Genomic DNA, 27,026 nt, shown 5'->3' on the forward strand with positions numbered 1-27,026 from the left:
AGGGGATTTAGGTGTTTTCTTCAGGGTTGTCCTGCTGCATTTTGTTGCAGCCCACAATGCACTGCAATCCTAGCTAGCTCAAGGGCTTTTTAAATATTTGACTTATCACCTAAGTAGCTGGGCAGGCTGATAAGAACAGACAAAGCGAGCTATTTTGCAGGCTAGTAAACTTTCATCTTAGACTGAACTTCTTTGGTTTGGGTGAGGGCAACTAAGGGGCAGGGGGTAGGGTCGACAAAGCAGGCTTTGGCTATCGAAGCAGGGGCCTAGTATATCCTGTTTCTTTTGTAGTTTGCTGACCTAAACCGATTTAAGGCACTTTGTCTCGGAAATGGACCACTTTATGCACTATTTCCTTTGAGGTACCTCAGACACAGGAAGGAGAGCTTCCTCTTGGTTGGCATATTCCTGTTACAACTTCTGTAGACAGCCCTCACTGTTCAGCAGGCCCTGGTGGGGCTGCAGGGTCCTTCTCTGACCTTACTAGCCAGAACTGGACTGCCCTTTTTAAGGGCACCTGCACCTCCTGAAGTTTCCTTCTGAGATGTGCATCCCACCCCTGGGATGCTGCCTCCTGCTGCAGATGGTTCCATCCAGAAGTAGCCAGGAAGGTCAGGAAATCCTCAGACGGTCTCCATTTTTTTGTTCATTTTGTTAGGACCTCACCCACTTGTAACAGTGATATCGCATGGGGTCACATTTGTATTAATGCCAGTGACTTTGAAGCCTCTCACTCTGGACTATCGAACTATCCCTAAGGGGCCAGGTGTGGTGGCTCACACCTTGTAATCCCAGCACTTCGGGAGGCCAAGGCAGGAGGATTGCCTGAGCCAGGAGTTCAAGACCATCCTAAGCAACATAGCGAGACCCCATCTGTACCATAAAAAAGGAAAGAAATGGCCCGAAGGCAGCCCCACATCGTCGGAGGGGCCCTGCTGGGAGAAGCAGGTCATGTGCCTCAGCCTGGCTGGCTGGGAGGCGCTGTCTGCTGAGCACGTCCATACCTTGGTTACTTTCAGAGTGCTTTGCTCAAAGTTGGAGGACAGTGGAAGGGCATTGCCGTACTCTTTGGTGTCTAGGATTCACATTATTTATAGAGCTGAAATCCGGATGCCTTTACCGTCAGAGCGTTATTTAGCGTCACGTTTCGTGTGTTTTCTGAAAAGCGGTGTCAGCCTTGCAGCCTGTTGGTCTCCAAGCTCACCCAGAGGAGAGCTTCGGACTGCTCCAGATGTGGCTGTTCTCGGCTCCCACAGACCCAGGACATCCTCCCCCGCCTGTGCTCCCTGTGGGGCACCCTCTCCAGTGAAGCGAGGGCAGCCACGCACCCCTGGGAATACCTTGGAGACGGGCCAACTGCCATCACCAGGGGCCGGGCTCTGCAACCACCCACACCTACGGCGAGTCCGTCTGAGAGAGGAGGAAGCTGAGGCTCCCGGCCTGTGGCTCCCACCCCCTCTGCGGGTCACCGCCCAGAGCCTGGTGGCCAACGCGCCGTGTCAGTGGCTTGGCAGCAGGCTCCGCTCCTGGCTCGGGCAGCAGTTCCGGCAGGCATCCACCAGGTGGCAGCACAAGCACATTCTGTAGGCTGTTCAAGCTCAGAACTCAGTGCTCGGGGGTAACCTGGGACCCAGCCCATCCCCTCCCCCTGCAGCCCCTCCTCCCGCTCTGTCCAACTTCAAACAGGCCACTCTCTGGGGCCTCCTGGCCCTTCTTCCACTGTGGCCCAAGCCACGATCTTGACTCTAGCTCTGAGCCTTCCTGGTCGTCAGGGTCTCATTCACTGCCCCGCCCAGGGGAACAGCAGCTGGGGCTGGGGTGCAGATGGCCACATAGTCCAGTGGTCTTCACGGCTGGGGTGAAGCTGGTGGGGTCAAGGGAAGAAGAGGTGGATTCCAAGGGCAGGGCCAGCCGGGGCCTCCCATCTCCCCTCAGGCCAGGACTCTGAGGATGGGAGGGGATGTCTTCCATGGAAGGCTGTCCCTGGGCACAGGCCTGCAGACTCCCTGAGCCCACCACGAAGCCTGTCCCCAGACCTGCTGGGGCAGTGGTATCCACAAGAGGAGAGGGGGAAGACCAGCTGCTCCGAGGATGCTGGTTCCCTCCCGGGGCTCCCCACTCCTCCCTGGCCACACACTCCTCTACCCAGCAAAGTGAGCCAAAAACTTGAAAAGCAACTTTTATTGAAGAATTTGGAGGGAAAGTTTCATATTATAATAGTAAAAATACTAAAGTTGAATGTCGTAAAAAAACGCCATGGTGCAGCAGCAGCGGCAGCGTCCGGCTGGGAGGGGCGTGGAGGGCCCAGGGACGGCCACCCCTCAGAGCGAGTCAGGGCGGGCGTGGGGCGACAGCGGAAAGGTTCAGCGTCAAAAAGGTCAAGTGCTATCGAGGAGAGGTCATCTGAGGGGAAGCTCCCGGTGGGACAGTCACCAAGAACCATGACACAGAAGGGGGAAGGGGGAGGGCTTTTCTGTCACCAAGATTAAAAACCCCAAAATGCATTTGAACATGATACGTAGTAACAAATTGAAACCTTGCTCCTCTGTCCGACTGAGCAAACCCTGGCCCATCTCCCATCCCTGGTCCCATCCCAGGGGGCCCAGCGTCCAGCGTCCTCAGAGACGCAGCCCTGGTGCTGGAGGCTGCCATGTGCCTGCCTCTCCCAGGAGAGGGTGCCGGCCAGCATGCCACAGTGAGGTTGCGTCTGGTGCCGCCAGGCTGCAGTGAGGCCCAGGGCCACAGAGAGATGATAGCTGGTGACAGCCTGTGCGGCTGGCTGATGGAGTGAGGGGACCCAGCGGCAGGACCTGCCCGGCCCCCCAACCCCACATCGCGCATAGCTGCAGAATTGGATTGTTCTGAGGGCTGAGGCCACATCCAGAGAACAAATCAGATGAAATAAATTAAAACCCGCAGGACAATTTTCTTCCCTACCCCGCTGCGAGGGAGGGTGCCGCCCACAGCACAAAACGTCTTTCCATCTGGGCTCGGGAGGACGGCATGGCTTCTCTCAAATGCACCGAGAAATAAAAACCATTAAATACAGATCATGGCACGAGGCTGCCTCTCCATCCCTCCACACTGTGGTCCAGCGCAGTCCACCGCCGCCTCAGGCCGTGCCGCTGGCCGAGTAGGAGAACTGGGGGAAGTGGGGCCTGCGCTCGCTGTCCACACACTCCATGCTGTCGTCTGTGGGTGTAGACGGCTCAGACTCGGGCACCCCACTTCCCCGCACCTCTGCCTGCCCACAGCTCCAGTAGGGAGCCAACCTCTCAAAGCACGGCCAGCACGCTGCCATGCCACCGGGAAACTGAGTCCCCACAGCTCGACCCGGGGACCTGGGCCCTCAGAGCACGGCCTCCCACCCTGATCTTTTAAAATTTTAGATGTTAAAACATCTGAAGCCAAAAAAGCAGAAGACTGCAGGCCTGAGTGTGGAGAGCAAAGGGAGTGGGCGGGGCAGGCACAGTGGCCCCTCACCTTGGTCAGGTGGTGTGATGGTGATCATCTGGGCTGTGAACTCCTCGTCAAAATACCTGGTGTCAGTCTCCGATGTGACCTGGGGCTTGAAGGGTGGGCTGAGCTGCAGAGGTGGGCAGATGGGACCGTCATGAGCTTTGCTCCCCGCTCCCAGCATCCCCGGCCCCTCACAGCAGCCAGATCACCAGGGGGGCTCCAGGCAGCATGGATGTCAGAAGCAACAAGCCCCCAACCCCCTACAGAGGCAGCTCGGGAAGGGAGGGGCACGAGGGGTGTGGGAGCATGGAGACACCCTCCTCATCAGCTGAGTCGCCAAGCTGCCCTCACAGCAGCCCCAGCAGGCGACAGGAGGTAGTGCAGCCCAGCTCCCAGAGACCCTCTGCCACCAGTAGAAGGTGATGACTATTTCCTTTTCCTTTCTGGTTTTCTTATTGGTCTTCCTGTAACTTGGGAAAGAGACAGACTGTGGAACAAGGTGGGTGAGCCTGCCCTGCCTCCTTCACGGCTCAGGGACCACAGGACGGCAGCCTGCTGGCATCTGGCTGCAGAGAGGACTGATGACCCAGGATCAAGAGTAACTAACAAGTTATGTGCACACGTGAGGAGCTGTCAGAGAGTCCCTCGGGTCCCACAGTCAAGGACTCCCTCAAGCACTGCCCCATCCCAGAGTCGGGCCTGGGCACCAGCACATCCACCGTCAATTAGCAAAGTCTCTGGGCAAGGATGGGCAGAGGCTGAGCACTGCCCAGGCACCCCCATACCCTTGGAGGGCAGGGCAGGAACTGGGATCAGGGCCAGGGCACCATGTTGATGGCAGGACAGGTACCCAGCTGGGTCCCAGCGCTGCCCAGCCCAGCCAGCTGCACGTGGCCTAGGACAGGCATTCAGGGAGGAGCAGGCTGGCAAGTGGTCAGAAGCACACCTGGTGACGGCACCCAGCACCCAGAGTGCAGGCTTCTGAACCCAGCTGCAGACCCATCAGCCAAGGTGAGGGCCGGGGCTCCTGGGGTCCCTGAAAGATGAGCCCCCAAGACGGCAACTCAGGCAGAAAGAGCTCCCTCCCTCCAGGGTGGACTCCCCCATGTGCCAGAACTGTCCCTGCACAGCCAGAGAGTAGAGCTGGGCTCTCCTTGCAGCAGAAGGGACTGAGGTCAGACAATAGGAGGAACTGCTGGAGAGCAAGGTGCAGCACCCCTGGTCCACCGCCAGCCAGCCTTCCCTGCGCAGCCTCAGGTAAGGGACCCCTAAAGCTGGCATTGGTGTGACACACCTCCAGGGGAAGGAGGAAGTGAGGACCAGGCCGGTTTCCTGACCAACTCAGCAGTGCCAGAGCCTCTGCGCACCAGGCACTGGGGTTGGTGCAGCAAGGCTGCCCAGGCTCCCAAGGTGAGGGCGTTTGAGTGTGTGGGAGTGCCGCGAGTGTGCCATGTGCGTGTAGATACGCGGGAGTGGCCGCACCTTCTTCTCGTACACGTGCTGCCACGCGATGCCAGCAAAGAAGCGGTGTTGCATGATCTCCTTGGCGTCCTCAGAGCCCCCACCAAGCCTGCGGGCAGGAAACAAGGCCACAGTGTTGGTACTGCCACCCCCAGGCCCCGGGCTCAGGCCCCTTCCTCCTGCTATGATGCACGGCCCGCCAGGCAGGGCGTTCTGGGGCCAGGGAGGGGAGCCAGTGGTGCAGTGTCTGAGCAGCTGTGGGTAGCGAAGCACCCCAGGGCTCACGACAGGGCAGGGGCGTCCTGAGTGGGTGTGTGGGGGCTGCAGGGTTGGGGAGAGACGCCCAAATGCCCCAGCCTGCCCAGCCACTCTGCCTGGGCCTGAGGCTTTGGGGATCAGCCCTGGCCAAGGACATCAAGCTCTGGCCATCAGCGGGGTCTGGGAGGTGCCAGGACCCCCTGGCGCAGGGGCAGCTGCAGACTGGGGGTGAGGGGATGGAGGCAGAGCCTGCAGCTGGGATGAGTGGCCCTCACCTCTGCTTGGGGTCCTTCTTGAGCAGCCCTGAGAGCAAAGACTTGGCCTCAGGGCCGAGCGTGCGCGGGAAGCGGATCTCCTCCATGAGGATGAGCTCAAAGAGCTTCTCGTGGTCCTGGTTGTAGAAGGGCAGGCGGCCACACATCATCTCGTACATGACCACGCCCAGCCCCCACCAGTCCACCGCGCGGCCGTAGTCATTGTCCTCCAGCACCTGCACAGGTGGCAGACGGGCAGGGCTCGGCATCAGAGGGTGTCCAGGACACTGCCGGGGAGGTGTCGTGATGCGCTTGGGGCACCGAGAGGACATGGCACTGCGTGTGCTCGGGACATGGGGACGCAGCGACACATGTGCACGCAGGTGGGGCGCACACCTCAGGGGCCAGGTACTCAGGAGTGCCGCAGAAGGTCTTCATGGTGGCACCGTCCTTGATCCCCTCCTTGCACAGCCCGAAGTCTGTGATCTTGATGTGCCCATCCTTGTCCAGCATGAGGTTCTCCAGCTGGGGGGAAAGGTGGCCTCAAGGTCAGCACCGCCAGGCCCCTAGGGCTCTGTCCCCGCCCCCGCCTGCCTGTGGTTGCACCTTGAGGTCCCGGTACACCACGTTCTTCTCCGAGTGCAGGTAGTCCAGGGCTGACACGATCTCGGCGCCATAGAAGCGGGCCCGGTCCTCGGAGAACACACGCTCGCGGGACAGGTGGAAGAAGAGCTGCAGGAGGCGAGACCTGAGGCACAGCCGTGGCCGTGGCCTCTGCCCCCGTGGCCTGCAGGGCTGTTTTCTCAGGCAGGGTCTCAGGGCATTGGGCACAGGGAAGGGACCAGCCCCCAGAGAGCTCAGGGGCCTAGAAAGCACCAGAAGCCCTAACTCAGCAGGAGCAGGTTACCCCAGAGCAGGCAGCAGCGCCCACCCTGCAGGGAGCACTGTCCAGCGAAGTGCAGAGCAGCCGAGGCTCTGCGAAGAACCAGCCCCACCACGGGTGGCCCGGCTGCCAGGGCGGGGCCCAGAAGCCCCGAGGCCCGTCCCCCGCAGCCCCAGCCCCTACCTCGCCACCGTTGGCGTACTCCATGACAAAGCAGAGGCGGTCGTGGGTCTGGAAGGAATACTTCAGGGCCTGCGAGGAAGCAGAGCTGGAACTGCGGTCCCCATTCGGGGGCAGGATGGTAGCCCCGTACCACACTGCCCTGTACCACACACTGGGCCCCAGGAAGCCCCTCAGGCTCCAAGGAGCATTTGAAAGGTTAGCCAGGTGGCTGGGGCCCAGATCTGCAGGGTGGGTTGGGACCTCTGCAAGGGGCCCAGATGCACCCTCCCAGGCACAGCCACCTGCACGCCTTCCACCACAGGCGGCTGCGCTTTTAAAGCAAAGGCCCCATCTGCGGGAGAATCGCCTCCAAACAGTGACCCAGAACTAACCAAGCAGAACTAAACCCCTCCTGGGCCGAGTCCCCAGGACCGGGGCCCACCTAGCCAGAGCCTCCTCAGAAGCCCGGAAGGTGGGGCTGCAGGGGCGTGGAGTGTGGGGACCTCGCAGAGTGCAAGGAAGACCAGGGCCACCTGCCCCGCCTGTCTGTACATGGGGGCAGTGAGCATAGCCCCCCAGCCCACACCCGGCAACCCCACAGCCTAACCCTCTAGGGCAGGCCAGTCTCACCAGCGGCGGAGTCCGAGTGCCTAAAGCCCTCACGTGCCCCAGAACACAGGACAGCGCCCTGAGAGACTGCCCCGTGAGTGGCTACCTGGCCCCAGCCCTGCAGCCCCACCTGGGCTCCCACTCACCGTGAGGAAGGGGTGCCTGGAGTTCTGTAGGACTCGGTTCTCCGTGAGCGTGTGGGCCACCTCGTCCTGTAAGGGAAGGCTGGGTGAGCTGCCGCCCCGTGCCCTCGTCCCCACCCCACCCGGCCGCCCCGGCCTCACCTTGGCCACGATGACCTCCTTCTTGAGGATCTTCATGGCATAGTAGCGGCCCGTGGCCTTCTCCTTCACCAGGATCACCTTCCCAAAAGTGCCCTTGCCCAGCAGCTTCAGGTACTCAAACTCATTCATGGTCTGCAGGCAAGCACCAGAGTTAGCAGGCGGCACTGACCACAGTGCCCAGCTGGTCGGCATGTGTGGGGTGGCATGAGGGGCCCCAGAGTCACCCTCAGCAGACTTGGAGACGGAGGCAGGAAGGGGCCCCTGCTTCACACCTCGTGACCTGCTGGGCTCAGTGGGGACGCCAGGCTTACAGGAAACGGGGCTGTGGCCCCAGCTCAGAGTGTGGGGTTCGGGAAAGAATGGGGTGACGCTGTCCTGGCAGGCCTTGGCAGCCCCACTTTTCCTCTGACATAGGGAAGGGGACCCACCTGGGAGGAGGCTGCGCTCACACGGAAAACCAGCCTAGGTGGGGATGCTGTGGAGTACCAAGTTTCTCCTGGACCGAGCTGGGACCCTATGACCCACCCAGCCCTCCACACCCAACGCGGCCCCACGCACAGGCAGAAATGTGGGGACAGGCCTCACCACACGGTGCCTGGGCTTGGCCAGGGACACCTCCATCTCTTCAGCCCCCGAGTTGTCACTGGGTGAGCCCGACCGGAAGTCCATCATCTCCTCTTCTTGCTTCTTAAGTCCATCGGCCACCGTCTGGATGGCAGTTGTCCACTCCTCCCTGCAAGTCCGACGAGGCCACAGCCGGGTCAGGAGCTGCACCCCATGGCTTTCAGCCACCCACCAGCCTGGCAAGCATGGCCCCACAGCTGTCGGGGTCCCCAAAGGCAGCCTGAGGAAGCCACCCCTTGACCTGGGCTGGCCACACACACTCAAAGCCAGGAAGCCCTCCTGCACTGGGGGCACCCAGGCTCCGCCCCACAGCGGGACTCTGCCTCCAAGCCAGGCTGGCCCTCTCCCACCAGGTTTTTCTTTTTTTGAGACAGAGTCTTGCTTTATCACCCAGGATGGAGTGCAGTGGCGCAATCTCAGCTCACTGCAGCCTCTGCCTCCTGGGTTCAGGTGATTCTTGTGCCTCAGCCTCCCGAGTAGCTGGGATTACAGACGCACACTGCCACACCCATCTAAGTTTTGTATTTTAAGTAGAGATGGGGGTTTCACCAAGTTGGCAGGCTAGTCTCCAACTCCTGACCTCAGGTAATCCACCCGCCTTGGCCTCTCAAAGTGCTGAGATTACAGATGTGAGCCACCGCACCCGGCCCCTACCCAGTTTTTATCTCCAGCCTCAGTTTCCCCACCAAAACACCACAGGCAGGACTGGGCCAGTTTCCAAGCTGGGCTCTGAGGAGGCCTAGCAGCACTGGGGAATGAGGCCAGCACCCCACCATCCCCGTGTCCCTCCTAGGCACTGGGGCCGCCCAAGCTGCCTGGCGGGGCCACCACAGCCCGCATACCGCTCCTCAGGCGTCTCCACGTGGAAGGTGCGCTCGATGACGGTGGTCCACTGCAGGCAGCGGATGATGAAGGTGTTGGGCCGCGGCCGCTCCGTCTTCATCAGCTGGCACTCTGCGGGCGGGCAGGCAGGCGCCTCTGTCTGCAGGCGTCCCCTCCCCTCCCAGGGCCTCACCACAGACCCAGCCACACCGGCCAGCTCCCCTTGCACTCCACCCACCAGTCCTGGGAAGCCCCATCCCTTCCTCTCTCCAAGTCAGTTTCTCGCCTCAGAGTGGGGCTAGGACCCCCGTTCCAGCTCGGACACTCTGCTCCAGGTTGAGGCAGCCCCATGGGACATCTGGCCCAGGGTCAGGTCAGCCGCACACAATCATCCCCTCCTACAGCCCTTCCTTCCTTCCTTCAGTCTCTGAGCTCCATGGTGCGCCAGGCCTCAGATGATGAGGGGTATGGACACCCCACAGAGGGGCTGGCATGAGGGGGCAACCCAGGAAAGCAGCTTGTCCCCCTGGTGTAGAAATGTCCTGCTATTTTCCCAAACTCACCCTGAGTACCTGGGAAATACAGCCACCTGGATAACATGCACACCTGGAAGACACACACACCTGGGGCACACACACACACCTGGGGCACTCGCACACCCGGGGCACACCCACACCTGGGGCACACCCACACCTGGGGCACACCCACGCCTGGGGCACACCCACACCTGGGGCACTTGCACACCTGGAAGACACACACACCTGGGGCACACCCACACCTGGGGCACACGCATACCTGGGGCACTCGCACACCTGGAAGACACACCTGGGGCACTCGCACACCTGGGGCACACGCATGCCTGGGGCACTTGCATGCCTGGGGCACACGCCCGCCTGGGGCACTCGCACACCTGGAAGACACACCTGGGGCACACCCACACCTGGGGCATACCCACACCTGGGGCACACACACACCCACACCTGGGGCACATCCACACCTGGGGCACACGCACGCCTGCGGCACTCGCACACCTGGAAGACACACACCTGGGGCACACCCACACCTGGGGCACACCCACGCCGGGGACACACACACTCCTGGGGCACACACACACCTGAGCACAGCCCCATCTGGAGCACACACACACCTGGGGCACATCCACACCTGGGGCACACACACACCTGGAGCACAGCCACACCTACAGCATGTACACTCACAGCTGGGGGCTGTGGGAATGCAAAGGGCCCTGAGAGGTGTGAGTGGAGCGTGCAGCTGCTGGGGCTCCTTGGCAGGCTCTGGCCCAGCCTGTGCAAAGCAGGAGGGGGTTCAGGGGCCAGTGAGGGGGCTCTGACATTCCAGTATGGGGCCCTGGTAACCACAAGGAGGCCCAGCCAGGCATCGAGGGAGCTGTCTTCCAGGCCTGGAGGCCAGGAGAGGGCTCGGAACAAGCCTGGTGGGAAGGGTGGCCTGTGTCAACACAGGAAAACACGTGGAAAAGCCGTGTGCAGTCCGTGTGCACACCCACCTCCACTTGGTCCTGGACAGTCCAGTCTACAAGCTACAAGCTAGAACACCATCCCCTGGGCCAGTCTCGAGCCCACTGCCCCGGAACCCTTCCCCAGGGAAAAGACCCTGGACAGACCCAGCACAGCCCCCGGCCCAGCTCTGCTCCTTGGCCAGGCACTCCACGCCACCCACCTATGGCCTCATCTGAAGGCCCCAGCCTTGCCCGCTGCTCAGGCAATACTGCCGGCTGGTGCCCACCGTGTGCCCCTCCAGAGAGCTCTCTTCCTCCTTCCTTCCTGATGCCCTTGGCCTGGGGAACACATCCACAGCACTGCCCCCAGCAAAGGCCAGTCCCAGTGCTGCCAGGCACACAGGGGGTCCCCAGCGTCTCCCTGATATCTGAAGCCCCCAACCCCAACCGAGGAGGTGCTGGGGAGGGCATGGGACAAGTCACAGTGAGTGTCCTGTGTGGTTACAAGGCTGTCAGGGGATGGGGGCGTCTGACTTCCTGGTCTCCCCTCATCCCCAGTATCCCCTACTCTCCCAGGCTGCCCTGCTGCCGCTGGACTGAGGCGGGAAGAGCCAGGGGAGGAGACCTCAGCCCACAGGAACCAGGTCCTGGTAAACCCCAGCCCCTCAGCCTGGGGCTTTGCAGGGCACGGCCTCCGCCCTCTAGAAGCTTTAGGGCGGGGTTTGCGGGCCACAGCCTGCCTAGCAGCCAGGGTGCCTGACTGACCCCACCTCCCCTTATACCTGAGGCTGGAGTCCCTCCCTGTCCAGCCTGGAGATGGACTCCCTGCATTTAACCACCTCCCAGACTCTGGACCAGAACCTGGGGATCCAGCAAGGTCAGGGGAGTTAGAGGACCCCAGGCTCCAAAGCAGGGAGGGCAGAGCTACCTGGAGGGGAGGGCCCGGGACGGACCCCAGGACCAGCCCTGGCTGAGGACCTCACTCTGCACCGCAGCCCAGCCTGAGACAGATCCTGGAGGCCTGCAGTTCACCCGCCACACAGATGTCCCACAGCTGGGCCCTAATTAGCCACTCAATCACACCTGCACGCCCAGCCAGTGTCCCTGGCTGCCCCAGGCAGAGCTGGGCTCCAGGGCAGGGACACAGAAAATGGAGACCAGGCTGGGAGGCCCATGCGCCCCCGGCCTCCCACCTAGCAGGGTGCCTGGTCTCCACACCTGGGTCCCTGTCTGACATGGGTCGGGTCACATCTGCCCCGCTACAGGTAGGGAATAAAGCCACAGCAGGGTGTAGGGGATGGCCACATCTCTTTCATCTCTGTGGGACGCTCCAGCCAAGGTCCCCCGCTGGCCTTTCTGCACCCGCCCCCCACCTTGGGCAAGGAGGCTTCTGCCTTGCAGACTGACACAGGGGAAGCAAAGGACCCGCACAGGGTCTGGGGGCCGCAAGTCTGTGCAGGGAGAGGCACGGGCTCTTCCTGGGGTGACACCCCCATGTACCCCTGCCCCTCACCCACGGGGTTTCCCAGGGAGAGGCCCTGATGTGCTGCATCTGCCTGCCTTGGAGGAGGGCCCCCAGGTCAGCCATCCACCCTGAGCCGGGTTCTGCTGCCACTTGGCTGGACCAGCCAGCCTCCAGAGCAAGGACATCGGGAAACTATTCCACGATCAGCCAGCCTTGGGACGCGGCCCAGAGTCCCCACCCAGCCAGCCCCAGCCTTGGGCCTCAGCCCAGAGACCTCTCCACCCCCACCCAGCCAGCCTCGGCCTTGGGACTCACCCGGAGACCCCCACCCAGCCAGCCTCGGCCTTGGGACTCACCCGGAGACCCCCACCCAGCCAGCCTCGGCCTTGGGACTCACCCGGAGACCCCCACCCAGCCAGCCTCAGCCTTGGGGCTCACCGGAGACCCCCACTCAGCCGGTGCACATTCCTCTTTGGCCCAGGACATGGAGGCTGCAGGGGACCCCACCGTGGGGCCTGGGGGCTATAAAGGGCTCTAGCCAACTCCCAAATCCAAACCCCGAGAGGCCAAGGGGACACTCACGTGCCACAGAGAAGTTGTTGAGGGGGGCCTCGCGCTGGTCCACGTCCTGCGGCCGTTCCTTGTAGCCAATGAAGGTGCCGTCATTCTTGAGGAGGAAGTAACGTGGCCGCCAGGTCTTGATGTACTCCCCTGCAGGGGGGCCGGTGGTGAGGGCCACAAACACTGCCCGTCAGACCCCCGCCGGGCAGCCAGGCAGCAGCGGGTGTGCCAGGACACATGTGCCTGAGACGCCTGAGTCCCGGGGAACAGGCAGGGGGTAGGGGTGTGTTCCTTAGGGCCAGTGACAGAAACGGCCCTGGGTCAACGGGGAGACAGACTCGCCCCACCAGAGCACCCCCTTGGAAGAGCCACCCCTAGCTGTGTCTGAAAATGGGCTGAGCCAGCTGGACTCAGGGGATGGAGAGCCGTTGACAGGAGGCTGGAGAAGGTCTGGGCCAATCCGCATGGCCTTCCTGGAGGAGGAGGCACCAGCTATGGCCGCAGGGGCTGCAGGGATGAGAGCATTTCCCAATCAACCAGGGTCGGCCAGGTGGCAACTGCAGGTGACAATGACACGTGTGGGCTGCCCAGCACAGCTGTTGGCCCCTGCCCTCCAAGAGGATGGTGCATGACGTCCGAAGTGAGAGGTCAGCATCACTCAGACCGAGGGCCAGGATCCCGGGACAGGACTGGCCGCTGCTCTGACACAGCGCTCCCTATCTGAGGGGCCTGGAGCACCGTCCTGGGCACTGCCAGACCCGGAGGCGGCCCAGCCAGCTGGGCAGGGGCCCCAGGCACAGAGGGTGCACAGGCTAAGACCCACACTCAGGCCCTGCCGTGTCCCAGCCGTGGGTCACCCAGGTGCACGGGAACGTTTTGTCTCAAGTTTTGCAGCCTCAGCCACACGCAGGCGTTCACACTTCGGAATCAGAGCAGCTGTCCCCAGCGATAGCCCAGCAACGACCATTTTTCATACTGACACTTGGAAAAAAATGTTCCACTTACATTTTGCCAAGCAAGGAGTTTGAACAACGGGGAACTTACTAATGAGACAACTGCCTCATGGGAGAGGCCGCTGGGCGGGGTAAGGGGTTGGGGTCCCTGAGCTCTGGGGCCTGGGTTTTCCTATCAACTGAGCCCAGACAAGGATACCTGGAGGGATGTGGGGGATAAGCAATTGTCATCACCAGACCACCCACCCCCCAATTCTGCTCAGTCCACACGGTGAGTGCAGATGCGCCCAGCCCTCCCTGGTGCACAGGGCAAGTCCCAGCACGGCCCTGTGGGGGACTCAGAGGACACGGGTCATCCCTGCAGGCAAGGCATTCTCTCTTCCGGGGAGCCACAGGCAATTTCTTCACTCTAAGAGGTGAGCCACCAGGGCTTCTCAAATGGCCATCCCAGGCCAGGTGACCTCTTCCTCCTCCCCAGCCCCGGCTGCCCGATGCCCCTCCCGCCAGCACCACAGGGCATGGCCTCCACAGGACCAGTCCTTGCTCTGCCAGAGCCAGGGCCACTGGGGGGATGCTGGTGGCAGGGGGGACACCCCACCTAGCAGGGCTTGAGTGTGGGGAGAAGCTATTGTCAGCTCTGGGGTGGACCCAGGAGGGGATAGTCAGAGCCCACCCATGACAGCCTGACACCTCCAGAGGATGACACGTGCCGTCGCAGGGAGAAGGGTCCAGAGCTCAGAACCTGCCCCCGAGCCCGGGAGCACTCACCAGGGGGCCCACTCACCCACTCTGCTGCCCTCCATGCCCCTGCCGGTGGGCTGCCGGGCAGGCGTGGTCTTGCCACCCTTGGGTACCGGCTCCTGCCCCTAGCCATGAGGACAGTGTTGCTGGCTCCTCCACTTGTGCCGTCCTGTGTCACCCCAGTCCTGGAGCCGGGAGTAGTGGGGCCCTGGGGCACCTGTAGTCGGGGCTGGCCGCCCACTCCCGAGTGTGCACACACACGAACATACGTGCCACACAGCTCTACCCCGCCTCCCAGGTCCCCTCCCCCAGCCACAGGGCTCTGTAGGGGCAGCAGGCAGGCGGGGGGCTCTCAGCAAGAGCAGAGCAGGCTCAGGGGGCCGCACACGGCCCACCCCACCCGTCCCCATCCAGGGCCACCCCGCCGCTCTCGCCCACCCGCCTGCGCGGCAGTCTGGAGCTGTCGGCCCCTGATGGAGTGCCTCCCATCCTGCCAGCTGCCACTCCCCAGGACGCTAACTGAGCAGGAAGACTGATGAGCACCCAGGCCCAGCACCCCGGAAACCCATCTTGATCCACCAACTGCTGCAGGCCCCCACCGTGCCCAGCACGGCCCCTCGCTGTACCCGTGTTCGCAATCCACGTGCCCAGCCCCAGGCTGTGGGAGCTAGATGGGGGGTGAGGGAGGGGCAGGCCAGGATGGGCACTCGTCAGGCGTGGGGGCTGGGAGAGAGCAGGTACCCAGCCCGGAGTAGTCCTGGGGAGACCTGGGGTGGGCAGAGACCCAGCTGAACCCTGGGCTTTCAGTGCCTTCCCCTCGCCTGGCCCCACTGACCCAGGGAACAGACAGGAATCAGGGTGGGCCCAGGTGTGAGTGAAGGAGCCTCCCTCGGCCTTTGCCTTCAGCAGCCCAGCCCCCGGCGAGCACACAGACCCCACCAGTGGAGGAACAGGATCCCCAGGGACCTAGGATAGGGGCTCCAGAGACACACGGGTCTCTTTCTTCATCTCCCGCCCACAGGGCCAGCCAGGCAATCACTTGTGAGGGTGCCAGCTGCGGCCTGGGCCGTGGCTTGCATCTTAAAGAGTTCAGCCCAGACAGGATGCTGGGTAGGCAGCCAGCCCCGACAACAGGCTCCCCAGGGCCCCACTACCCCCAGCTCCAGGACTGGGGTGCCCCAGGACGGCGCAAGTGGAGGAGCCTGCACCACCGTCATAGTCACGGGGTGCCCGCAGGCCGGCAGCCACCTACTAAGGGTCCCTCAGGAGGGTGGGAGCACAGACACATGGAGTCCTCTCCTTCACTCTCCAGGGCTGTGGGAACCTGTCCAGGCCTTTCTGGGGTTCCCCACCCTGTGGTGGTCCTCAGGTGCCCCCCGTTCGAGGCAGGAGTAGAGGCCGCTTGGAGAGGTGTAGAGGCAGCACTGGCATCCCTCCCACCCCACCCACCTGCCTGCAAAGCCGAGGGCACCAAGCACAGAGTAGGCACAGACCCCCAGGGTGCCACGCCAGGTCCTCACTCCAGATGGGTACAGGCAGGCAACGCCCACACACAGCCAGACCCATTCCCCACCAGGAGCCACTCCCAGGGCAGTGGAGATGCCTGGCATCCAGGCCCAGGGGTGTCTTCAGCCCCCAACTCTCACACCCCAGGGCTTGGCACAGGAACCCCCAAGTCCCCAACCACTGCACATGCTTCAGACCTGGAACCTAGGGTCCCAGCGCAGCCCTGGCCTGGGCCTCAGGTCTGATCCTGGCAGCAAAGAGGGCTCAGTGCCCCTTCAGGAATGCCAGCAAGGCCAGGTAGGGGTCCTCGTCCAGAAGTCATGAGTGGGGTGAGTGGAGGACGGCAGTGAGAACCAGTCCCACCCTCCTGCCCCACTGCTGGCCCCTGGGGTGGGGGAAGCAACAGCTCCAGGCCCACCTACAGGGTTCTCTCAAGGCCAGCCCTAGGTCAGGTGGGAGCCACCCTGACCTTTAACCCTGTGGCACTGCCCTCCCCCTCCAAGACCAGGTCCTGTGAAGCCACAGGGAAGGCGCTCCTGTGCCCGACTGAAAGCCATAACCCTCCCGCCAGCCATACACCCATGGCCCAGGGCTCTAGGCGTGGAAGGGGGCTGCCCTCAGTGGGGTTAGGCCAGACTCCTGTCCCTGCCTGGGGGCAACAATGGAGCCCAGGCTCCCCCGACTCCTCCTGCACCTCCTGGGTCCCACAGCCCCAGCCCTGGTCCCTATGTCCTGGGTGGCCCTCTGGCAGGAGCAAACTTCCATCCCCAACCCCGCTCATCCCCACAAAGGGACTGAAGCATCCCCAAGGAAAGGGGGTTCCTCCCCAGCAGCTCTCCTGGACCAAATGCCAGGGTTCTGAGAGGAAGCTGTTCCCGCCTGGCCTCCCCCAACCCACACCACGGGGGCCACAAGAACAGACACAGGCAACAGCCCACCCTCTCCTCGCCTCACACACGCGCCCCAGCCACAGAGTCAGGCCCCCAAGGCAGCACCCACGAAGACACGGGGGCCGGGAGCTCGTGCCATGGGCAGGACTGGATGGGCCCCCAGGGCCGGCTGCTGGGCTCTCTGTGCCCCAGGACTGACACGCAGCCTCCTGAGCCACCAGGTGCGTCAGCCCTCCAGGCCACGATGTCCTCAGCTCCATGAACACTCTAAGTCCCCAGTTCTCAGGAAACTGCTGGATAAACACTTCGCAGAGCCGGTGGTGGCAGCAGCTGGCAGGGTACCAGGCAGCACCGAGCTGCTTCTCCACGGCGAAGTGAGCCCAGCAGGCCTGGGGAGCGGGCGCCAGCTGACGGCAGCCACCTCGGTCCCCAACGCCGACACATCCATCGCCCTGACAGCTGCCGGGTGCCCATTTACCTTCCCCAGCACATTGAGCAGACGGCCCCGCTGACGGCAGCCCGTGAGGGGCCCGCAACCCACCCTCCCTGCCTGCCAGGGAGCCGCATGGCTCACCGCAAAGGGCCCGGCCCACCAGGCCTCTGCCCGGCCCGGGAGTCCACACCCCTTTACCAGCAGCCCTCGAATCCTGCAAACAACCAGGCTGGGGGCGGGGGCAGGGGAGGGGCCACGCAATGGAGGCCAGCTGACCCCACCCGGGTGGAGCCCCCAGGTCTGTGGGTGAAATACACCCATGCTCCTCCCAGCACAAGGAGCCCTTCTGCATGAGTAGAGGTGTCCATTCCTGACTGGCAGGGAGGGTGGACAGGGCTCATCATGCCCACCAGCTCCCTGCGGAAACTGACGCTTAGGGGAGGTGACCCTCAAGGCCACAGAGAGGCAGTTCACAGCCAGAGACCCCAGGTCCTGCTGCCCAGGCAGGAATCATAAGTTGACACAAACTGCAGGTTCTTCACAGCCTTCCGCTCCACCAGCAAGCAGGCCCAGCCTGACACGCACTCATCAGCAGGAACGTGGGTGCAGGCGGGGGGCACTGCTGTTGGCCCCTCCACCTCACTGAAGCACAGCTGGAGGTGCTGGGCCCCTCTTCCTGCCGCTCCAGGACAGCACCCGGCTCTCAGCTTTCCATTCTCCCGGGCTCTGCGGGGCTGGGGTACTGGACCTCCCTGGCGCTGCTCCTGACACCACCTGAGCCTGGCTGTCCTACCCACAGGCACTGCCCACCAACCACCCCTCGGGGCGGCAAAGACACCCCACCTGCCACACAGCCATCCATCACAGAGCCCACCTGGCAAATCCCGAGACCTTGTGGATCCGGCTGAGAGCCGTGTCCCTGTCCCCCACCTCATTTTTGGTGCCCCCAACCAAGCGCCACCGTGTCACGGCCCACCCGGCTTACCCAGGACCCCTGCAGATGAGGCTGCGGCCCCACCCTCTCCCCGAAACCCCAGCGGGCTTTGCCAGGTGCCCTCCACCTGCTGGGCTCCCAGGGCCCTCACCCTCACTGCCCACGTGGGAGGAAGCTGGGCATGAGGAAGGCACGCAGCGCCTGCCGCGAGGGAGGGCTGGCCACAGGGTCCCGCATGTACACGCCGCCCTCGGGAAAGGAAGTGGAAACAGACACAGGCGCCTGCTGGGGCTCGGCCGGGGCGCTCAGCCGTGCCCACACACTCCTCCTCCCTCCTCTCCCAGGCAGGGCCCCTGGCGGGTGAGACTCCAGTGCTGGCCTCCTAATCCAACACCCCAGGAAAAGTGCCTGCACTGGTGGGGGGACTGGAGCCCGGTGGTGGGGACCCCATCCTCCACACCAGCCACGGGAACCACCCCCCAGAGAGGGACCTTCATCCACCTCCCTACCACTGGCCTGCCCTTGTTTCTGCCCTAACTTGGAGCCACACCTGGGGCAGGAGGCCCCAGAGCACGGCCGGCTGAGAGCGTGCCTTCTGAGCCCTGGCTTCACCCCCACACCCAACCAAGCTCCTGCAGCTCCTCAGCTCCGCGCCCTACACCTGGTGGCTGTGTCCCTGGCCCCAGTCTGTGGGGAAGCCAGACAGTCTCTGGCCAGCGGAGGGGCCCCTCTGCATTCCCCAGGCCCAGGGAGCAGCTGCCTCCCTGCCAGGCTGGCCCAGGGGGTGTCTCCACCCCTGGGCTCCCACCAAGGCCACCACCCTCAAGGGCCCTGGAAAGCCCCACCCCTGAGTTGAACCACCAGCTGAAGGCCTGGGCAGGCAGCCTGCCAGGTTACAGGGTATGAGTGGGGTCTGCAATCACAGCGCCCCAAGGATCCCACCCCAAAGCCCCCAGCATTGGCAGCAGAGTCACCGACAAACTCCCAACCCCATCAATGCCAGTGTTTCTGAAATGTGAACTGATCATTTCTTAAGGTTCAAGGAACACACACCTGAAGGCAGCGTGGCGGGAAGGAACCCCGAGGGGGATGAGGAAGCTGGGGGCCTCAGGCTCGTCCAACGGCTCCATCCTGGCCTGGAGCCCCAGGGTCGGCTGCCAACCTGCCCAGGGCCCAGCCTCAGGCTGGGGGAACCTTCTCCTGAGGCCTTGGGACTGGGCCCAGGTGGTCCGAGCTGCAGGAGCAGCAGGCGTCTGCCCACCCACTGCGGGCTGGGGAGCAGGTCCAGAGCCACAGCCGCCAGGCTGCAGCACGGGAGGGCCCGAGGGCAGGGTGCTGGCCCCAAGCCGGGCCGGGTGTGCCCAGGCAGAGGGGACGCCAGCAGCGGCCACGCCAGTTCCCGCCGCTGGCCCTCCCCAGGACTTCTAGGAACCCGGCCTGATGCAACCCAGCCGAGCCGCCGCTGACAGCGGAAGGTGTGCAGGGCCTGGGCGCCGGCACAGGCGCTGAGCCTCCCACCTTCTGTCCCCTCCTTCCTGGCCTCAGTTTCCCGTTCCCCGGAGTCCGCCCCCACAGGGCATTCCCGCCCAGAGAGGGCCAGCAACCAAGAAGCTGATGGAGGAAGAGCCGCCCACTCAGGAACTGCCAGGCATGGGGCTGAGGTCCAGGGCTGGGGCCAGTGGTGACCTGGCACCCCCACTCAAGGCCACCTCAGCTTCCTCTTTTTTTGTTTTTGAAGAACTCAACGAGCTCCCAAAACAGGAACCTCCCCAATGCCGGCGGCCTCCACCACAGCCAGGCCATGACCTCCACCAGACTGTGCCTCCTGCCCCACACCCGGGTGGGTCTAGGGCTGTCGGGACTCCCACCCTCTGCCCAGCCCTCCCTGAAGGGGCCACTGGGGACCCTCAGTGCTCCCCCAGGGATGCGGAGCTTGGCACTAACCAGCAGAGCACCATAGGAGTCAGACTGAAGCCACTCAGACAGCCTGGGGCTGACCCTCAACTGACAGCCTGGGAAACTGAGGCCCAGGAGGAACAGACAGCTGTGGCCTGGAGCCCACAAGGTTCCCACAGGCTGAGGGGAGGTCCGTGCCCCTACTCAGGGTCCTGCCGGGGCCCTCATCCCAAGGGGTAAGGAGCAGCCTCCATCTATACACAATGAGCCCGGGGGACCCCCTAGCAGCTGATCTGAGTGGGCTTGGAGCCCCCCCCGACCCTCCTTCTCACCGGTGTTTACTCAGCAAAGCCAAGGCCTCCTCCAGGGTGAAAGGGAGTGGGCTGCGCCCCACCTCATACAGGGACCCCAGGACAAGCTGGCTGGCTGAGCGGCAGCTGGGGATACAGTGGGGGTCTGTCCACTCACCGACACGGAGTAACACGTGGGGTGAAGCCACCCTCTCCCGCCTCGGTGCCCACATGGGGACAGCCAGTGCCAGGACCTCAAGAAGCGGGGAGGGGGTGGGAAGAAGGCCCGGCCCAGGCACCTGCTTGGGGTCACGGACCCGCCTCCATACTCCCCACTGGGATGCCTGGGGCTAACTCAGCAGGAGCGGTTAGAGGCCTGGATTTCGGGGTCTGTGCCAGGCATGGGCCTGGGCTGGGGCACGGCAAGGACTCAGGTGTCCTGATGCTCCATGAGCTGCAGGAATACAAGGTCCCATGTTGCCCGGGCCCAGCCAGTCATGCAGATGCATGGCTTGGACACGCCTCTCACATGCACTCAGGAGCATCTGCCGCACAGACCCACAGACAGCTTCCCTCAATCCCGCCCACTCGGCCTTGGCCCGCCGGGTCACGGCCTGTCAAAGGTTGCCAGGCCTGCAGCTCTTCCCCAGGTCCCTCTCAGGTGGCAGGCAGCCCGAGGGAGTCCAAGAGGTGCCCCTGCGGCCAGCACCCACTCCCGGGCCAGGCCCAGGCCCAGGCCTTTCTCAACAGCCCAGAGACCCTCATCCTGGGCCCCGGTGTCCCAGCCACCCTCCTCTGCCCTCTCCTGACCCACCTGGTCCAGCCAAGTAGTCTAGGGAGACTCAGGAAGACAACTGCAAGTGGACAAGGACAGGACCCCAGGGCTGGAACAGGGCAGCTCTCTGTGGGGCCGGGCAGCAGCCAGGGTGGTGTGGGGCCCCAGGAGCACTGGGGCAAGTGGGCGAGGTGAGCAAGCTGCTGGAGGAGAGTCCCTCAAAAGAGCTGCCCAAGGAAGGAGACTGCAGGCGGAGTTCAGCCAGACCTGCGCCCTGGCCCGGGGCTGACTTCTTTAAACTGTCAAACTTCAAAAAGCAGGAGAGTTCACACAACAGAACAAATCTTTGAAGACACAAACATCTGAGTAGCACAGAGCCCACCAGGCCCAGCCACCGATGGCCGCAGCTGAGCTGCAGCTGCTTATCCTGGGACAGCCGACACGGGGGGACGTCCAGCCCCGTCCCTACAGGCCCTGCCAGCCTCCTCACCAGCCGTGCCCTCAGCAGCCTGAGCTCACCCTCCAGGAACCACCTCCCTGTTCGAAGTCAGGCCCAGAGGCCTCGCTTGAATCCAGCCACAGGTCCACACAAGCCTGGAGCTGGAACACCCGTGTCCCCATGCCAGGTCCCTTCCACCCCAGAAGCTCCTCTGACCCAGAGCACACACATCAGAACAAAGAGAAAGCAGCCTGGGCCACTCCTGAGACGACACCTGCCTCCCAAGGGCCTGAGGTCTGCAGACACTGCCACCCAGCCGCTCACACACAGGGCATACCCACCCCCACTCCTCTCGGGGGCCACAGCACCCCCGAAGGCACCATCATGCCATTCGTGGCCAGCCCAAGCAGCTGTGGTAGAACTGTCGCCTGGAAATTCAGCTGAGAACCAACATGCCCCAGGTCATGGCCGTGGGGAGTCCTGGCGAAGGAGACGCAGTCTGGGACAGCGCCCTAACCTGAGAGGAAGGGCCAGGAGCAGCAAAGCCATCTATAAGAGGCTGCGGCTGGGCCGGAGGACGGTCACCGCATCTCTCCCTCCTTCCCCACAGCCAGGCCTGAGCACTGTTAGGCAGGAGTGGGGTCCGCCCAGCACAGCCCTGCTGGGGACAGGGAGGCAGCTGGTGCCTCCAACCAGTGATGCAGGTGCGCTGGCCCTGCCAGCAGGATGGCAGGGCACATCTGCAACACACAGGGGACCCGGGGGGACAGGGAGTGGGAAAACGAGGCAGGCCCTGGAAGACAGGCTTTCCTCGGCCAGCAGGGCCGGCCTTGCAGGTGGGCACCCGCCTGCTCTTGGCAATAAGAGGGGCCGTGCCTGCCAAGGGCATATGTCACATCCAAGACGGGAGGAAGGGCCGCAGGGAGAGGTCCAGGACCCTCTCTCCTGGCCTGAGGCTGGGGGCCGGGCAACAGAGCCCGGAGGCTGCAGAGGCTGGCTGGACCCCAACTCAAGGACCCCACCAGCCATTCTCCACTCCACAAGGTCCCCCTCCCCCCACTGCACCCTGGTGTAGATGGGGAAACCGAGGCGTGAGGCGCTATATGAACTTGCCCCTGGTGGAGTGGCAAACAGGGCTCAAACCCGGCTCTTCGGACGCCCCACTGGGCCTGACATCCCGTCCCCGCCAGGCCCCTCCCGAAGGCCTGACCTGAGCAACAAACTGAACCTCACCCAGGCCTCAGACAAGTACCCCTGCCTGGGCCCAGCTGGCTGATGGGTGCCCCAGTAACTGGGCCTGGGCCCCTGGGCAGTCTAGGCCCTGGCATCTCCTGGGTCAGCCCTGAATCCAACAGTCCATCAACAAACAAACATTTGCCGAGGATGAGGAAGCAGTGGCCCCAAGCAGCAGGTGGCATGCGGGACACAGAGGGACAGGTAGGAGCAGGGGGTCCCCGACACCAGAGGGCTGTGAGGCAAGGCGACAGAGCACCTCCAGGCACAGGGAACAGGCCTCCTGGGGAAGAAGCAGGGACAGCGCGGGCGGGGGATGGAGAAGGTATGCTGGGCAGGAAGCCACGCCAGAAGCTCCCCAAGGACTGCAGCTCCTTGTCTCTGACTCCAGGCCCTGTGTGCCATCCTGGTAGCTGCCCACTCAAACACTCCAAACACACAGCTGACCACACCCCCTGAACTCCTGGCATCTCATCTCGGTCACTCCTTCACCCCACCCCCAGGCTCCTGTGGCTTCCAGGCCTGTTCTTCAGTGAGCTCCTACACATCCCACAATGCCCCATCTTGTGACACCCACTTTTGCCACACTTTCCCGTCTGTTCCAGCTGTGCCTGGGGTCTCCCCACTAGCCCATGTGACACCTATCTGCTAGAGGGTGTAAGTAAAGAGGGGTGGGCTGCTGGTATGAGATCACTACAACTTAAGAGGGAACAGGTCTGGAAAAAGAAGTCAGGAGGGGTGGACTGATCCCACGCTGGGGCAGGAGGTGACTGCCTCAGGTCCAGAGGACCTGGACCCGAACAGGAACTTGCCCGGCGGGACAGAGAAGCCAGACAGCCGTCCAGCCTCCTCTGCACCCCGCTGAGCATGCAGGGTGGGCGAGGCAGAAGGGCCAGCACAGGGTTGGAAGGGGTGGGGCTGTGGCCCCGGCTCCCATCCCACCAGTTCCTGGCCAGGCCCCTGAGCCAGCACCCCCTCCATGGGCTGCAAGGCCAGTGAGGAGGAGGACTCAGGAGCTTGGGGGCCTGGGCTCAGCCAGCTCTGCAGCTCCAAGGCAAACATGCCCTGTGCCCATGTGGTATGGATTCCTCCTACCCCCAAAACTCAGGCCTGAAGCAGGCACCAGGCCAAACCAAGCAGCCCTGCCCTGCCCTCAGGAGCCCTTGGGCAGTGCCCCGGGCCGCTAGCATGCCAGGCGCTGGAACAGCCCAGTGTCCTTGCGGCCTTCCAGGAAAGCCAGGAGAGAGGTTGGCAGCAGCTCCCCTGCCTGTGAGGGCCTGCACCAGGAAACCACTCCGATGGCCGGCCCTGCACGGGGCCTCATCCTCCCAGCCTCCCTAGGCCAGGCCCTCCAAGCTATGGGAAGACATGGGGCCCCAGATACTCACCCTAGGCCAGCCGCGAGCCCCAGGGGGGGCAGCCTGTCCCACCCAGCAGGCCTGGGCACAGGCACTCAGACCCTGCGGGCACCCCCGTCCCTCCGTCCCCAGGCCCAGCCCCGGCACTGACCTCGTTTGTGCAGCCAGCCCTCCTTCACAATAGCCACGTCGCTCATGGTGCCCGAGGCGCCCTCGACGCTCCCGCGCTCCTCAGGCCAGTGATCCCCGAGCCCAGCTGACCTGGCCACAGCCTCTGGGAGAAGTAAAGGAAGCTTTGTGTGAGGCCATGCCTGGCCAAGGGCAGCTCCTCGCCCCACATGAGCCCGAGACCCACCGCACCTGCCTTCCCAGGGACGCTGCCATCCCTCTAAGAGGGCTCTCTGACCCCCATGTGCGGGCCTGCCTTACCTCTCCCCAAAACACTCGGGCTGCCGAGTGTAAAATCCATGTAACTGAACACAGTTTCCCGGACCTGCTGTGCCTCTCCTCAGCCTAGGCTCGGAGCCCCGGGCCCCTGCCGCCGCCACCATCCCCGACAGCCAGGCCCTGAGAGCTGCTGCCTTGCTTACCTCCCCATTCCCACCTCCCCCTGCCTTTAGACAAATCACCTCCATCCCCAAAAGACCTTCCCAGCCTCCCTAACCTGCTGCACCAGCTGACAGGCTGCCTCCTCCAGGCAGCCCCTTTCACCATCTTGGCCCAGGCTGGCTCAGCCTTCCCTAAGCCCCTGGTGACAGATGGCCCCGTTTGCTCTCCCTGTCTGTGGTGTTCCTCCCCATGGATCCTGGGACAGAGCACAGGGCTCCTCCCTGCTCCCCAGACTAGGAAAGCAAAGACACTAAGACATGAAGAAGGCAGGACCAGGATGCTGCTGGCGCAAACCGGAGCCCAGAGCCCTCCAGGGCAATCCCAAAATCCTCCCGGGAGAAACCCCAGGCCCCTCCTAAACCACAGTGCCCCTGTAGGTCTGAATCTGGTTCATTCATTTGACCAATGTGTACCGGGCGTTGTGCCAGGCCCACTGCTGGGCGCTGGAGAATGAGAGGTTCAGACAAGTCCGTCAGTGAGGGGCACCCAGTCCAGGGTGGTTATAGACCCGTAATTACAGCAGTTGGGAGGCAGCAAGTAAGTGAAGGAGCACTGGCCAGTGCCCTCCAGCAGTGCCCACCTGCAGTGCCCACCAGCCAGCCCTCACCTGAGCACACTTTGGCCATTGATCCTGTATGGCTTCTTCACTTCCCCTCTGATAGATGAACTCCTAGGCATCCCTCAAAACCCAGTTCCCACACCACCAACTCCAAGCATCCCCAGAAACAGCATGTGGCATGCTCTTCCTGTGAACAGTCTTCTGCTACCCTTCCAGAGGGGCCTTCCTGAGGGGAGGAGGGTCCTCTCTGGGACCTCTAGGCCAGGCAGAGACCCCTGGCGACCTCTGTGGAATGGATCCCAACATGGGTCTTTCCACAGCCAGCCTAGATGCTCTCCCTCCCACCAGGCCACCTTTCTGTCCTCCTGAGGCACCGGCTGGAAACCCAGAGGGTTGCTTTGCACTGATGGTCTCAAGCTAAATTTAGAATGGCGGGAAGGCCCACTGCTTTGTGTCTAATGCCAAGACAGGGAAGACCACACCTTGCCCAAAGAGGGAAGTGCCGCAAGTCGCAAGTGCTCAGCAGGACGGAAAAGCAGGCCAGACCCCAGGACGGCACCGCAGGACTCCGAGGGCTGAGCTCCTGAGCGGGCCAGCCTCGGGCACAGGGGGCTCTGACGACACCGAGTGGGCGTGGCCTGGAGGCAGAGGGCTGGACTCAAAGGCCTCTGGATGTCCCCCACCCCCAGCCCGCCCGGGCCGGAGCCCCTCCAAGGCCTGCTGCTGACAGAGTCAGACAGCTGTCCAGAGCCATGTGTAAAAATACATCTGCGCACACACAGGGGGTGCACGTCTGCACAGAAACGTGTACGCCAGGCCGGCACAGGGCTGCCTGTGGGGGCGGAGGGACCCCGACGTCCACAGCCTGTGTACCTGCCTTTACCGTAAGCACATGTTCTTGCTACTATTATTATTAAGATCACAACTTAAAAATAAAACTACTCTGTTCCGAAAGGTCTCCTCCGTCTGCCTCCAGAACCCTGGTGTGAAGTCCACACGGTGGGAGCGGGAGCAGGCCCGCACGAGGCGCTCCGCCCTCTGCGTGGATGCGGGGCTCGAAGCGGTCCAGAGCAGCCGCCCGGGTTGAGGCTGAGCGACCCAGGAGTGAATGCGGGGCGGGCTCTGGCCACGGGGCGGGGGTCCAAGCCCACCCGCTCACCACAGCGGCACTCAGGGGCCGCCCCGCCAGGACCAAGCTCGCCAGCGCCCCGGGATACTCGATCGGAGGGGCGAGCCCCAGCTCCCTCCAGCCCCCCACCTCTGGGATGGGCGGGCAGGACCTCCAGGGCCCACCCGAGACAGGAAGCAGTTCCGGGGCCCGTGAGGGTCACAGTCCTTTGTGGCTGGCCTGGGTACCCCGCCACCGCAGACAACTTTCTGTCCGTGGGAGATGAAGTCTCCTTCCGGGGCCCTCCCACAAACCTGAAGGCCGGCCGGGGCGAGCCTTTCTCCCAACCCCCGGGCACCTCCGCCGGCCGGCGGCCTCGCTGGCCCCGCGCCCGGGGAGCCCCACGGCCCGCAGGGGCGCCCCGAGCCCGAGCCCCAGGCCTGGCAGTGCCCCTCGTCCCGGGCCCCGGCCTCGCCCGGCGGAGCGGCCTCCCCAAGGTCACGCGGGAGGCCGGGGCCGGCAACCTGCGCCCCCGGCGCCCGGCGTGGAGCCGCCCTCCCGCGGCCGGGCCCGCGCGCCCTCCCCGCCCAGGCCGCTCGGCCACTTCCTGCTCCCGCTCCTCCATTCCGGCGGCGCCGCGGCCCAACCGGCCGCGAACAAAGCAGCCCGGCCCGCGGGGAGGAAGTCCGGGCCCGGGCGGCCGCGGCGGGAGCGCACTCACCGGGCAGCCGCGTCCGGGCGCGAGCGCGGGCCTAGCCGGGCCGCGGCCTCCGGCACCCGCCGCTCCGCATCCCCGCGGGCCGGGCTGGGCGGGGCCGGGCTGGAGGCCGCGGCGGGCGGGTGTTGCTCGAGGCCGGGCCTCGCGTGCCGCCGCCGCCCGGTGCCCGGCGCTCGGTGCTCGGCCGCCTGATCGCGTCCTCCGGGCCGCGCTGGCTGCGCTGGGCCAGCCGCCCGCCGCGCTCGGTCCTGCCGCCGCCTCCGGC

General features: G+C 63.9%; 1 protein-coding gene across 1 annotated transcript; it reads right to left on the reverse strand.

Annotated features, from left to right (window-relative positions):
• Window positions 1-2,166: 2,166 nt before the first annotated feature.
• Window positions 2,167-27,026, reverse strand: AKT1 (AKT serine/threonine kinase 1). Its single transcript, XM_039462901.2, has 14 exons — window positions 26,765-27,026; window positions 23,919-24,041; window positions 12,341-12,469; window positions 8,837-8,948; window positions 7,956-8,103; window positions 7,371-7,502; window positions 7,233-7,298; window positions 6,499-6,567; window positions 6,039-6,164; window positions 5,829-5,957; window positions 5,454-5,668; window positions 4,942-5,029; window positions 3,484-3,586; window positions 2,167-3,192 (listed from the first exon to the last, which is right to left on the reverse strand). The coding sequence occupies exons 2-14, from the start codon at window positions 23,962-23,964 to the stop codon at window positions 3,113-3,115; spliced, it is 1,443 nt and encodes a 480-aa protein (XP_039318835.1). The 5' UTR covers window positions 23,965-24,041; window positions 26,765-27,026; the 3' UTR covers window positions 2,167-3,112.

This window comes from Saimiri boliviensis, chromosome 2 (genome assembly GCF_048565385.1).
Source record: "Saimiri boliviensis isolate mSaiBol1 chromosome 2, mSaiBol1.pri, whole genome shotgun sequence".
Classification (NCBI taxonomy): Eukaryota; Metazoa; Chordata; class Mammalia; order Primates; family Cebidae; genus Saimiri; species Saimiri boliviensis.